At 38.6% G+C, this 14,576-nt stretch overlaps 1 protein-coding gene across 3 annotated transcripts in view; it reads left to right on the forward strand.

The window, feature by feature from the left end:
- The window catches only part of rps6ka1 (ribosomal protein S6 kinase a, polypeptide 1), a 50,427-nt gene that overhangs the window by 30,133 nt on the left and 5,718 nt on the right, over positions 1-14,576 (forward strand). The window contains exons 1-13 of one of the 3 annotated variants that reach the window (XM_032547459.1): positions 2,186-2,320; positions 3,002-3,055; positions 8,308-8,424; positions 8,514-8,595; positions 9,932-10,012; positions 11,462-11,541; positions 11,676-11,782; positions 13,188-13,225; positions 13,640-13,782; positions 13,892-13,962; positions 14,062-14,150; positions 14,275-14,339; positions 14,439-14,541. In XM_032547459.1, coding sequence (XP_032403350.1) covers positions 2,279-2,320; positions 3,002-3,055; positions 8,308-8,424; positions 8,514-8,595; positions 9,932-10,012; positions 11,462-11,541; positions 11,676-11,782; positions 13,188-13,225; positions 13,640-13,782; positions 13,892-13,962; positions 14,062-14,150; positions 14,275-14,339; positions 14,439-14,541 — 1,072 coding nt within the window. In that variant the 5' untranslated portion in view covers positions 2,186-2,278. Of the gene's footprint in view, positions 1-2,185; positions 2,321-3,001; positions 3,056-6,109; positions 6,637-8,307; positions 8,425-8,513; positions 8,596-9,931; positions 10,013-11,461; positions 11,542-11,675; positions 11,783-13,187; positions 13,226-13,639; positions 13,783-13,891; positions 13,963-14,061; positions 14,151-14,274; positions 14,340-14,438; positions 14,542-14,576 lie in introns of those variants that run through there. The other 2 variants (XM_032547457.1, XM_032547458.1) reach the window with 2 other exon arrangements.

Consider the following 14,576-nt stretch of genomic DNA (forward strand, 5'->3'; position numbering starts at 1 on the left):
ACTCTTCTGAATGGCTGCTATATTTTGTTTTGATGATTTTGGGGTTTATTTTCTATAAGATCACAAAAACATTGATTTTAAAAAATATCAATTGCAGCTTCTAAAGACCTAATTGCATGAATATAAAAAGGAAAATGATATGATCTTGGAATAGTTCATAGTGCCTGCAGTATGTTCAGTTGTCTCAGTTTTACTCTCAGCATTTTAACCACCTTCTCTCTGTGTTATACTTATGTGTGTGTGTTTCCTTTTACAAAGAGTGGTGAGAGAGATTTGTTTTCACAGCAATGAGACTGAACCATGGCTGTCTGGGTTGGATGTCTAAACTTCTGTGTCCTGTTCTGCAGACACTCTCCCTTCACGCCATCTTTTTTCCCAGCATGCTTGTCTCTGTGGGAGCAGTCAGAGCTGTCATGTATTTGAAAGGCTGCAGGTGCTCCTGTTTTTTCCAGGAAGGAGGAGCAGCTTCTTGGAGAGGCGCATGTTCCATCATTGTCTTGTGATTTTCAGACAGAGCTGCTCTCAGACCTATTTTTGTATTTGTCTGACTTCCTTTTCTGCACTTTACAATCAAAATGAGCTGGTTTAATCACTTTGTAGAAATTTTTTGAAGATGTTGCTGATGGCCATATTCCTGTCTGACCTTTTCCATTGTGACGGGTCATTGTTTGGCACTTTGGCTTGCATAATCACCCACATACTTCCGATCTGTCATACTTTGTATCCCACTTTCTGTTTGCTGATGTCAAAGGCAATTCTGGGATTGGGATGAGACATGGGTTTGCAATGTAAGCGTGGCCCTACTTGGCTAAACCTCAGATCCTGGTTTGGTGCACTGTCCTCTGGATTGGCTGTAAACCTGCACTGGCCCCTTGTGTTGCACAGAGAGCATTGCACCACGTCTGTCACTCGCATTTCCATTTAATACATCCACCTTCTGTCAGTCGACTGGCTGATTACTAAAATTGATTAATCAATATTTATCTCTGTCCCTTTCTTACAAGCATTTAGATTGAATGTTACACAAGGAAAAGTTAACAAAGAATCAAAATTTCCTGTAGAAGTTTAGCTTAAAATTTAAATTTGATTCAGGTATTTTGCCAAGAAGTCAAATATTAAAACTGAAAAAGTACAAAAAAATTACAATGGAAACAAACTAACAAACAAAACAAAACATTTTAAACATAAAGTGACTTAGGGTTAGACTTGAAATTGGATTTAGACTAGGATTTAAAATGCTGTAGGATTTAGGCTACTAAATCCTACAGCATTTATATTGCAATTTTACTCTCAAGCTTTAGTAAAGAAAATATTTTATGCCAACTTTAAACATTGAAAGCGTGTCTTAACTCTGCATTTGAAGCAGGGTGTTGGTAACACCACAAAGGGACCTGAAAGCAAAGGGCTCTGCTACTAAACCCACTTTGAAACTTGAAGAACCACAAGTAGCCCTGCATTCTACGAGCTCCGTGGAAGATGGAGGACGCATGATGAGTTCAATCTTAAATATATTGGGAAGCAGTAAAGTTCAGTGTATTCCAACATTAGAGAAATATGACATCTTGAATTTATTTGCAACATTTTGGATGAGTTGAAGATTACTCAAGGAGCTTTTAGTACATCTGGATGATGACTAATTGCAGTAATGTAGTATAGAGGTAACAACATATGAATTAACCTTTTGAACTGAATGTCCTAAAGGGGTAAAAAATTTAGTATTTGCAAGGTAAAACTAAATGGTCTAAGCATCAACCTTGTGGGACTCCACGAGTAACTGTGGCAAATGATGAGGGCAAAAGAGCTCCATCTGATTATTCTATTGCCTTAGCACCAAATAACTTCATTTGATCTGTTAGTCAAGATGAAATGGAGAGGACAAGGAAGGAAACTCAAACTGAATGATCACTTTCCGTAGAATTAGTCTGACCTAGATAACGTTCTTCTTTTTCATCACTTCTGTGAACTTGTGATTTTTAAAATGCATTTCTGAGAAATTTGCTTTGTGTCGCTTTTTGTCTATGCTTCATTAGTCCTAAAAAAAAATTAGAAAAAAAAAGAAAATAGTTATTTCTGTTCCTCCCTCACTGGCCCCAACAAATCAGTCTGCTGCTCTTACCCGCTTTTATAACTTCCCATTTTAGTGTGCGTGACGATTTTATCTGGTATTGCATACAGAAGGGGTTAGCTAACTGACACAAAGGCTGTGTATGTGTAAGATAGTGGAGCGGTACTGTCACTACTGACAGCATCTGTGACATGGACATAACAGGACCCAGACATGTGGAGGTTCATATTTCGCACCAAACCTCACACCCAAGAGGCAAGTGATCACTTTTTTTCTTTCCGAGTGGACTTGATAATAACCTTCATCCGATGAGCAGTGTGTGTGTGAGCGTGTGGGTGCCCAAAGCTTCAGGCAGCTGTGTGTGAGGTGTGATATTTTTAGGAGGAGAGGAGGTGGGGAGTCTGTCTGTGGTTGCTCGTGAGGGTTTCCATCTCCTCAGCTGTGAATGAGATGATATTCTGTCTCTTTAATTAGAAAAAAGAGAGACTTCTCTCCTTTCAGTGTAGTTCAGAAGTTTCTGATATTCGGAAACACACCAACTCTGCGGTCCACATTGTAAGATTAAAGTTCATAAAACCATACAGGAACCTGTTTTTAGACCCGTCACGATCTAGCTGTTAACATGTGGCCGGTCCGACATGTTGGCTGATCTCTGCCCGTATACTGGGAAACTGAGCTCTAGCGTGTTGAAGGTATCAAGCAGGAAGGAAGTGAGATTGGTTCAAGAAAGAGGAAGTGAGAACAGGGAGGGAAGAGAAGTTTCCTGTTGCTGATCTTACAGCCCTTGTGCCCTCCATCACCTCCTTCCACCCCAGTGTGACTGTTTGTGCAGAATTCTGTCATTTGTTATTAGTGTGTCTGTAAATGAGGAGGAAGTCTCTGTTGTGATGCTTCCTGTAACTGCTGCTAACCGCTGCGTTAAATCACTTTCTATAGAACGAGTCTCGAATCACCTGGATAGAGAGGGAGTTTGCCAATATTAGAGATCAGGTAAGCTCTCACTAATGTCCGGACACAGCTCTTACCTTTCTGCAGCTTTTCATCCACTTTAGACGCCTCATTTATTCCTCTGCCCTCAGGATGCTTAATCCACTAATCAGAAATAATAAAAACATACTTGAAGTTTTTACTGCATACACTGCATTGCAGAGAGCCTGACTCTGGAACTGACCAGTCAGAGAAATGTTGAGTCATTCTCTGCATTATCTGTGTCTGACTTCAACTTTATTCAGTTCACAGGCTTTTGCTATTCACAATCTAAATTAGATATCCTTCCAGCAATCATCATTTTTCAGAGACCCTCAGAGATTGAATGTGTTGTAATTTTCTTTCTTTTGCACCTCACATTGAGTTGTGGCAAAAAAGAAGCTCTAAGTGAAACTAAGTTTTCTCTTTTGATTTAAGTCCCGTTTGTTGTTCAAGTCCACAAAGAGACATATTGCTACTAAGCTTCTTCTTAAAGCCTTCATGATTCATGTTCATGATTCGTCATGTTCTTTAGCTGGATGGTCATACATGCACTCGGACTGAAACACGGGTATATATTAGTCTATTGCTATTTGGGGCAGTCTACCTACATATTTCAACGCTGCATTCATTAGAAAAATCAGGCAGTTAAAGTCTTTGGTCCTATGATGTCGGTACCTAAAGTCTGTGGGGAAAAAATGGGCCAAATGTCAGGAACGGTTTACAAAAAGAACTAAAAAGAATATAAGAAATGTCGCCTCTTTAAACATTTTTCCTAAAAGCTCAGTAGAAACTGGAAAGTCAAAACATTTGATCATATGTTTACTGGTTAAAAGAGGTTAAATAAAGCACATATGCATTGAAAATGAAAAGAATAGAAATGGAAATTCAAGAAAAGTTAACTTATTAAAAAGTTCATTGAGTGATTAAGTTTGAGGTTTATTCTATGAAATTACTACACCATAGATTGATATATCTCCAGTGTTTTGCTGTTCATTTTGATGAAACTTCTCACAGAAAATGTGTTTTTTTGAAAATTATATCATTAGAGAATTATTAGCATAGAAATGTCATGTTATGGTTTACATTGTCACATAGCGTGGAGAAGGTTATTGATAAAGAAACTGTTCAGAATTCTGTCTCCATGCATATGCTTAAGATCCAATGAAGAGAAGCGACCAGTAGCTGCTATAATGGTGTCACTGTGCATGACTGAGCCAGAACCAACAATACAGAAACTTAACAATGCAGGCCGCTATCAAAGCAACCTGGGCTTCTTCAACACCTCAACAGAACCACAGGCTGATCCCGTCCACATCACATGCATACATTACTGCACCACATGGGCGCAGTAATGTATGCAAAATGATACCTTATCAGTTAAGAGCATCTATTGTACATTACATATATCAGCAGGCCCTGATTTCTGTTTACAATATATGAAAATTAAAACTGTGCGAACAGAGATGTGCAATACCAGCAGAAATTTTATTTAAAATGAGTAAAAGCCACAAATACCAGCAGGGATGTAAACACTTAGTTTGGGAACAGTGATGGTTCCTGGGAGGAAGGGTCTCCTTTAATGCTCCTTTGTTCTCTAAGGATGCAGCAGTCCGTTACTGAAGGAGCTCATAGCTGCATGCGTGGAGTAGGACACTTTGTCCAACACTGATGTCATCCATCACCTGCTTTGGGTCGAGGGGCGATCGCAGCACAGAACTGGCCTTCCTGTTGAGCTTTCCTAACGGCTGTAGATAAGCTGCTGCTCCAACATGCTACCCCTGGCATCAGAACAGTAAAGTGTGTGTAAATCTTGTTAAATGGTTCATATTTTGGTTTCTCAGCCAATGTTTGTGGGTCTGGTGGACCTGCTGGGTTTTATTGTTTGTAATTCAACAAAACAAAATAATCTTTTGAATTTAAAATATTGAAATGATGTTCACTTCACTTTATTTTCAATAAATAACATTGAAATAAATGTTATTTATTTGGTTTACATGGTTGATTTTTGCCTTTTGGCCTTGAAAGAAGAATTTGAAGAAAAAAGTAGTACTCTTTCATGTTTGCTATGTGACAAAAACATATAACCTAAACAGAAATAAAAAATTCGAATGAATAAATAAGTAAACCTTAATCAAAACTTAGTTCACACCGTACCTCAAATCTAACCAGTAGATTTCAGTAAAACTGAAAAAGTAGAAAAAGTAAATTGCTTCCGTTTTGCAACAATTAAAAGATAAATGTTAAAACATTTCACCAGGCTTTATGTAGGCTTATGTCTGTGGCTGGCGCATTTTTGATTAACATGTTTTATCTTCATTTTATAAAGTTTCTCGCTGTGTGTAGAATACCGACTTTTTGTTACTCAAGTCAGAGTAGCAATACTTCATTATAATTTTACTCAAGTAAAAGTAAAAAGTATGGTGTTATAAAACTACTCCTAAATGTTCCTTTCAAAATGTTACTCAAGTAAGTGAAACAGTAAATGTAACTGGTTATTACCCACCTCTGTAATCATCATAAATAGAAATAAAAGGTTAAATCTGTCTGTGTAATAAAACTACATAATGAGCTACATTTTTTTTAAATTCAATTAATGAAACAAATGAAATTTCTAATTAGCTGAGATGCAGCTATATTAGAAGCAATGAAGACAGCAGGTTAGGGAGGAGCGGGAGTGTAAGAAGACTTGATGTTTGATAAAACCTGTTTTTAAGTGACTGGCTGTGCAGAAATGGAGGTAGACTGAGCTCACATCACCCTCTCTCTGCCGCCTCCTACTTCTGCTGTGTTGAATTATGGGAAAGGTCAAAAATATACCTTTTAAATAGGAAGTCATCAATAAACACTTCAAATTAAATTTAGCACATCTCATTTGCAGATGTTTCGCTTACTTTTTTATTATTTGTACTTCTCGTTTTTTCGCCTCTCTTTCATTGTCTTTGTGGTGAGATCTACACCTCGTGCATTTTTCGCTCTCTCTCTCTCTCTCTGACACAGATGTTTGCGTTCCACAAGTTGGGTGCAGGACTGTGAGAATAACTGCAGGCTTCTTCCTTCCTGCTCTGTTTAGTTGCCTTTCACTTCAGTTGTGAGGACACAACGCTAATCAGACAGTGAGGCACAACAGGAGATATGATGGGAGAGAAAAAGAAGAAGAAGCATTTCTAAACATCATAGCAGGACACCCCTGCTACAGGAAAGTAGATAAAGGCTGAAGGCGGGGAGATTGCTCTGTTCTTTTTTTTGTTTTGTTTTGTTTTGTTTTTTTACCTGCAGCCTGCAGTGTAACCCCTAGCATGAGTACACACAGGAGTTTGAAGGGTGCTTGTCCTCTGATGAGCAGTTTGAGATGAGCTGTGTGAGTTAGTGCAGTGCTTTTTGTGTTATGGATGAGGGAAGGATTACACAACAGCTTGGAAAATGCTGAGATGGAAAAGGAGAAGAGAAAGTTCAAGCTGAGCCGCATGCTGTCCCTTTACCCGTTCAGAAAGAACAAGTCCCTGACCGGCAGCCCTGCTCACTGCAGCAGCTGCAGATCCACAGCTGCAGCAGGCGGCAGCGCTGCCACTGACCTCCCACCTGAACCCAGGAACGAGTGGACGGTAAAGTCATGACCTCTTCGTAAAGTTTACATTTGGAGAAATTGGATTTATTGTTATTGCATCGTTGCATATGTGTCTGCTGTTATCAGTATCTGATCAGAAACAAGGTGAAACGCCTTGGTGTTCAACCCATTCTGGTTTCCTGTTGTCAAATACATTTCCAGGCTACAGTGGTCGCTAGCTGTTGAATGTTTTCATGTTTAACACTTTAAATACATGCTTGATAATTGATTGGTTAACCTGAAAAGCTTGTTTTTTTAATCTTGCGTTCAAAGTCTACAGTTGAATATAATAAATGACAATATCATGAAAATGTTAGCAATGCAATTCAAAATTCAAATCTGTTTTATAGACTCCTTATACACACACGCCCACACACACACACACACACACACACAGTGATGCATTTTAAAGGTTTATTTTTGTTAGTTTTGGCAATTCTGGTAGACAGATAATGAAAAATCGATTGTATTAGAAGATTTAAACTTTACATAAAACTTTACATTAATAAAATGTAAAGTCTATCTTTATATTTAAAGATAAATTTAAATATAAATATTATCTTTAAAAAAAACAAAACAAACTTTGACCATGTACTATATTGTTAATGCACTCAGTAATTGATTGTCTCCTTTTGCATGAATTACATCATCAGTGGGGCGTGGCATTTATTTTCCTGCTGGAAAACAAAATCAGCCTCCCCATAACGCTCATCAGCTGATGGAATCATGAAATGCTATAAAACACCTTGTTGGTCCAGAAACTTTGGCTTTGATAAAACTGGGATTCTGTTCCTTGTGAATCTCTCAAACTTTTGAATGGACTTTGTGTCACTGTCCTCTCCAGGCTACAGACTTTTCTATTGATTTTGTGTCTTTTTCTGTCACGTTTTTTTCCCCTTTCACTTCACTTCCCATTACTATGCTTGGACACTGTAAAAACTGTAAAAACACCAACTTCTTGAAAATGTGCTTTCTCTGGCTTATTCTACTTGTGTGAAATCTTCTGTGAGTTTGTGAAGTCCATAGCACAACATTTCAGTATTGTAAGTTGTTCATTTACTCTTTGTAATGAATCTATATATGAATTTGATATTTTAAATTGAAGTAAATAGTTTTAGATGGTAAACTTCCTTATTGTAGATCTGATGTAGATTTACCTAATAGTGAAACGGTTTGCTTGCTGAGAAACAAACGAGACAAAAACTTGTTTTGCTTTTGATGCTTTGATAACTTTCTGCTGGAGTTTAGTCAGCGGCCCTCCGCCCTGTGTCAGACCTGCCTCCAAAAGTCTTTGATCGAGAGGTTGAAGCCGAGGTTAAGCAGCTTGTCAGAAAAACAAACTATGAACCACAACTGTTCCCTTTTTGTAATCAGCTGTGTACTTCCATTTAGCATCGCAGCCACCATGCTTTCCAGAAAGACGGCATCAGAGTGATGAGAAGCTGCCGGGTGTAATCTGTCACACTGACGCGCACGTTTTTCTGTTTAATGCCGCTTCCTCTTTCTGAACAATTTTATTTTGATGTAGTTCTACTTAAACCAAGAGACAACCTTATGTGGAAACATCAACTCGTCCCTCACACTTTTCTGCACATCGCAAACAGCTGCAGTTTGGTTGAAATGCTGCTGCCGACTGAATTTTTATACTCTTGGGTTTTTCTCTTTTTAGGAAGATGGAGACATCAAGGAGATCAACATCACCCATGTGGTCAAAGAGGGCTCGGAGAAAGCTGACGCCTCTCAGTTTGAGCTGCTTAAGGTGTTGGGACAGGGATCCTTCGGCAAGGTAATGACTCACTTTTCCTCTGTATGCCTGTTTCCCTCTTTCTTAGCTGTAAATGTTAGGTGTAACATCTAACATCTTGGTGTTTTTAGGTGTTTCTTGTGCGAAAGGTGACCCCTCCAGATGCCAACCAGCTGTATGCCATGAAGGTCCTAAAGAAGGCAACTCTTAAAGGTACAGACGTTTGCATTTTTTTTTTTATTTTAGAGTTTGATCATTCAGAGCTGTACTTTCCCAAGCTACAGGAAAAGGTTTCACATGGGTTTCAGTGGAATGTCATTTTTGTTGTTGTTGTGGGTTTTTGCCACAGTTTCTTGTAAGAGGTTATCTACTTTTCCTGTTAGTCAAAGGCAGCTACATACTAGTGACTGAGCAAAGACCACCACCACCCTGCCCCGCCCACATAAGCTTTCTGTGGGTTTTTCGCAGGTGGTGTGGTCTCATCGGTTGTATAAACAACAGGCAAAGCAGATGGTTCTCACAGTCTCCAAAAAATTAAAAAGAAAAATTTGTTTCATGAATTTTACAAATTTCAGTAAATTTTATTTCAGGGTACAAGCATAAATACTGTACCCAGTTGGAACTAAATATTTTTGAACTCTGAGATTAAATCAGACTAAATGTTTCCTGTTTTGTCAGTTTGGAATTCCCCCAAATAATTGCTTGCTAAAAACAAGAATAATGTGTTGGGTTTTTTTTATTTTTTAGATAAAATTTGCTCATAATAATAACCCTTAAAACACATTTCTAATTCGTAATGTTAATCATAAATAAATAGGAATATGTGCAGTGTAGTTTTCCAGAAAAATAGATCTGAGAAAACAGTCAATTACACACAAAGAATCCAACAAGTTTTGGATTTGGTTAGGCAAAGAGTCGTATGAACAAACGGTGAAATCTGGTGGTGAAGTTGCAGATTGGAGCTAAATGACTCTTAGTTTCCATTCAAAAACACAAAGGACCCTCTCTTCTGTTTATATTTTTTAGAGGAATCTCCTATGAAATTGCTGTATAGAATAAGTCTGCTTGATATTAAGAAATATCACTGAATGTTGTGATAAAGATATCAGTTGCAATAAATGCTTTTTTTCTTTGTTCTTCTCCTGTCATCTGTGCTTCTGACACACTGTGATCTTTAGCATTTTGGGGAATGTCCTTTGAGACTCTGTTCAATTGGTTAAATATTACATTGGCATGACAAAATTACATTAGAATAAAAAAATGCAAGTCCGAAGCACTTTGGATATATTAGTCAGAAAACATTGCTCTCTACAGTCTTTTGTGATATATTGTGCAACTTTACCATAATACAGCTCTAGCTGATTCACACTTTAATTGTGTTGAATTTCAGTATGTATTAAATGCTTACACTGTGATGAACACGGTATTAGTTAAATGTCTTTTCTTCCAAATGGGTTTATTGATTATTAGTCTTCCAATGTATCCCATTTCCTGCATCAAGTATTAAAACTATGAATAAATGCACTGAACTCTTCTTCCTTCCTTTCAGTTAGAGACCGTGTGAGGACCAAGATGGAGAGGGACATCCTTGCAGATGTCAACCACCCATTTGTTGTCAAGCTGCACTACGGTGAGCCAAACCAAAGTCACTGTAACTGTTGAACCTTGATGTTATAAAATTATCATTTTCCTCTAGTCTGAAAAATATACTTCCTATTTCATTACTGACCACTAGAGGCGGTGCTTCAAGCGCTGAATGATCAATCTTGCGCATGCGCATGTCGAGTGCTAATCACAAAGTCACCTGTGACCTGCTCGTGACTCTATGTAGCCATACGATACCCCACGTTCAACATTTTTTGTTCTTCTCGCGGGCAGGTGTGGTTGTGCGAAGCTGGTAGCTTCTGTGTTCGCCACTGTTGTCCTGTCTGCTTGTTGCTAGTAGCTTCTTGAACGTATATGACCGGAGGCGCCGACTTACCCGACTCGGAGCTGCGCAGACTTCGCTTTTTACCAGGTCTGTGGTTGTTGTTGCGACGACTGGTTGTAGTTTACTGTTCACTTTAATTTGGCATTGATCGTTGTGGTTTATTTAACTTAAAAGCCGGTGGCGTTTATCCTCGCGCCGAGTCCGTTAGCCTTTACGGGAGTTGGCTACAACTCCCGTAACTCCCAGAAAACAACTTTTCTGCAGTTTTTTGGTGGGCTGGTCACGCTTCTCGGCAGTATGATGCTAGCTAGAGAATTTATGTTGCTGTCCGCTTCAGCCTGACAACAGGTGTTGCATCAAAATCTGTGACCCATCGTTTTCTGTGACCGCAGAGGGCGATAGAGAGCAGGTACATCTTGAAGGTCAGCGAGAAGAAGAGTATTTACGTAAACTGCGTAAATACTGATACAGCTGGGATTGTGAACTTCACGGCTCCTTTATTATCATCGCACTGACGGAGAAAATATAATGTATTACTTCGTATTTGACTCTGTAAACTGACTGACCATCGAACTGAATGCCTGTGTGCTGTCATTAAAATATGTAAACCAACTGTAGCCGTTTAATAAATCGTTAAACGATTGGAAAATTATTCTAGGTGCTTTGGTAGTTTTTAACACAATTTTTAATGTTTCTTCCTCCTCTTTATTACAGTCTATCACACTTATAGCAATATTTAACCCTCCAATAGCCAGGATCACACTGGTCACAGATTTTGATGGCCATAATAATAATCAGTTACCTTACTGTACAGGCCTGTAAATTATGTCAGAGTGTAAAATAACTATTTTTCAGAGTTCTGCCACCTCTTCACCACTATCTGGGTGTATTTATAAATATTTAACCCTCAAATAGCCAAATTGACACTGTATACAGTGCCTGTGGGACCCCTTGCTGGATACCTGAAGGTCCTGCTGGCGGTAGGTGGGTCACTGGAAGGTCACAGGTGACTTTGTTGTGATTAACACTCAACATGCGTAATAATTATCATTGCTTGAAGCACTGCCTCCAGTGGTCATCCGGGACTCATAGAACCGTAGTTGCAGTCGTAACTTTTCTTTTTCTTCCACAAAATGGGTTCTTTTGTAGCATTCCAGACCGAAGGGAAGTTGTATTTGATCTTGGATTTCCTCCGAGGCGGAGATCTTTTCACCAGACTCTCTAAAGAGGTGAGAGAAACTTGAGAATTATTTCTACAGGGGATTTTATTCAATCATGAGTTATCGAATCCAGCTGATAAGTTTTGAGCACCTCCTTTAACTGTTTCTCTCTCGTGACATTCTTCCTGTCTTATTCCCGCCAGGTGATGTTCACAGAAGAGGATGTGAAGTTTTATCTAGCAGAGCTTGCTTTAGGACTGGACCACCTTCACAGCTTAGGCATCATTTACAGAGACCTCAAACCTGAAAAGTAAGTGTAACATCTCAAAAAAGCAGAAACTCTCTGCATCAAACCAGCAGACAAAACATCCACACTAATAAAAATGTAAATTACTTTTATAATAGTCAGACTTTTCTAGAAAATTGAAGTATTTAAACATTGATGCAGCACCAGAGGGCTTTGAAGTTTTGGTATTTTTGTCAAAACAGGACTAATCTTTTTATTACTTTCTGAGATTTTTCATTCCTTTCAACTTTGTAATTTGATGCCTCTGGATCTAGAAGAAATTATGTAACTTTTGGAGAGATCTGAATAAAATCTTAATGATTTACAAACAACTGAGTGTTCAAATCTTTGGTGGCTAACAATTATTGTTTATAGACTACAGCTCTTTTTATTCAGTTTCAGGGACCTCCCACACAGAATGTTGGACATGGATGGATGAAAAATTATAATAACACACATTTCTCTTAAATTTTTAAGTGATTACATCATAACAGAAGATTAACACTGAAAAGCACCAGAGATGGAGCTCTTCTCACAGATAGTGGTTATGCAAATGTTGTGCAATATCTTAATAGCATCCTGTGGAATATAAGCATGTAACCATCTCTTTTTATTTTTTTTTAAATGATGAGATCCTAATAAGACTCATATTCATTCAAACATTACAAAACTCTTTTCAGACATAATGGACTCTACTCTGCTGCAAAGTTCTGTTGTCCAAACACTCCAGGATGTAGAAAATGACCGATACTACTTCTGATCACTTTTCTCTTATCAGGCCCTATACTTTAATCACACTTAAATTCATTATATAGCTATTTTTTTTTCTTATTTGTAGTATGCTTGTGTTTATTCTGCTGTAATGGGGTTAGTAAAGGTACATTTGAGCTTGCATTCCTATTTGAGACTAAATTATTCTCAGTCCTGTCTAATAAGTAAGCATGGTGCTACTTTAATATTTTCTGTGACTTAACTTTGCCCCGCCTATTGAATATTTATGCAGCCAGCTTCTCTGATCTTTGAAGGAAACTAAGAATCATTGATTATAAATGTCCCTCAGTGAACACATCCCCTGTTATCTGGCACATTTATGCATGTGTGTGTGAACTAATATTTTGACATGTTGATTTTCTCTCCTACATTATTGGTCCACATTGACATAAAACCACATACATGATCTGAGACCTGGCATGGGATTTGTGCGTATCATTACACTCATCACCCAACTCAGAAATCCCAGATCAAGGGTAGAAATGTCACTAAGCATTTTTCTACGTTATTAATATTTGATAAATCAAGGGCTGTCTGTATATAACTTTCCAAACCAATTCTTGTCAAGCTGTTGTGTGTTTCTTGTTCCCCCTGGAGTTGTTTGCTTCTCAGTTTTTGAATGTCTCATTTTGATTCTGGATACTGTGTGTTTTCTTAGTATCCTTCTGGATGAGGAAGGACATATCAAACTCACAGGTGAGTCTCCTGTCTGCTCCTTCACCTTTCAGTATTTAATTAGTGCACACCCCAGTGACCTTCAGCAGTCACAGTGCAGTGGTAAACTTATCAGCATGCAGTTTCCATTGTTAATTATTACACTTTATCTTATTGTCAGTCTGGGTTCTGCTGCCATTTACAGCTTTGAAGAAGTGATATACAGTACACGGACCTGTCTTTGAGTAGGCCAACATATCTTTAAACCTTTTTTATGTGTTTTGAAAACTGCGTTTTAATCTAAATTAAAACTGTCAGAAATGTATATACATTTCCCTTTTTGACTTGAATTATTGAAACTTTCTGAAGATATTCTAATTCAGTGAGATGCAGCTGTTAATCAGTTATATTCTGCAGCCTGTAAATGTTTTAAAAATTGTTTTGTGTTTACTCCAGATTTCGGCTTGTGCAAAGAGGCCATCGATCATGAGAAGAAGGCTTATTCGTTCTGTGGTACTGTCGAATACATGGCGCCTGAGGTTGTAAACAGGCAGGGCCACATCCACAGCGCTGACTGGTGGTCGTTTGGGGTACTGATGGTGAGGAGATTGAAAGAAAAGAATGTTCTTGGGGTTATTAAAAACCTGTTTAAGTATTTTTTTTCTAAATGTTTCTTCATGTATGTTGACTGAAAGTTTCTTCTGGTAGTTTGAGATGCTGACAGGATCTCTGCCGTTTCAAGGGAAGGACCGCAAAGAAACGATGAATCTTATCCTGAAGTGAGTAAAATCAGTTGACACTAGTTCCTGTTGTCACATACTGTCGGTCCGCCACAGGGTGCAATAATTAAAGCTGTTCCGTATGTTTCTCTCCTGCAGGGCACGCCTAGGAATGCCTCAGTTCCTAAGTGCAGAAGCCCAGTCTCTGCTCAGGGCTTTGTTTAAGAGAAACCCTGCCAACAGACTGGGTTAGTTGATCAAGAACATGGTTTTCACCAAAGGCAGAATTTCTGACACAGTTTGAGAAAAGGGTTATTTAGATCTGTATTTGCAGTCGCTTGATGCTGCGAAAATGTTCTGTTGTGCTTCTAGGCTCTGGCGCTGACGGTGCTGAGGAGATAAAGCGACACGGCTTCTTCTCCACTATAGACTGGAATGTGAGTGTTTGTGCTCCTGAGAACATTTGAATTGCACATAGATTTCTGAAAATGGTTCTCGAATCATCAGAGGCAACAAAAAATATCAATTTTCCTCAGAAACTCTTCCGAAGGGAAATAAAACCTCCGTTCAGGCCAGCTGTCGCCTGCCCAGATGACACCTTCTACTTTGACTCAGAGTTCACTTCCCGCACACCCAAAGGTCAGAACTCAGTTACAGCGTGATGCGGCAGCCAG

Source organism: Xiphophorus hellerii, chromosome 19 (genome assembly GCF_003331165.1).
Source record: "Xiphophorus hellerii strain 12219 chromosome 19, Xiphophorus_hellerii-4.1, whole genome shotgun sequence".
Taxonomy (NCBI): domain Eukaryota; kingdom Metazoa; phylum Chordata; class Actinopteri; order Cyprinodontiformes; family Poeciliidae; genus Xiphophorus; species Xiphophorus hellerii.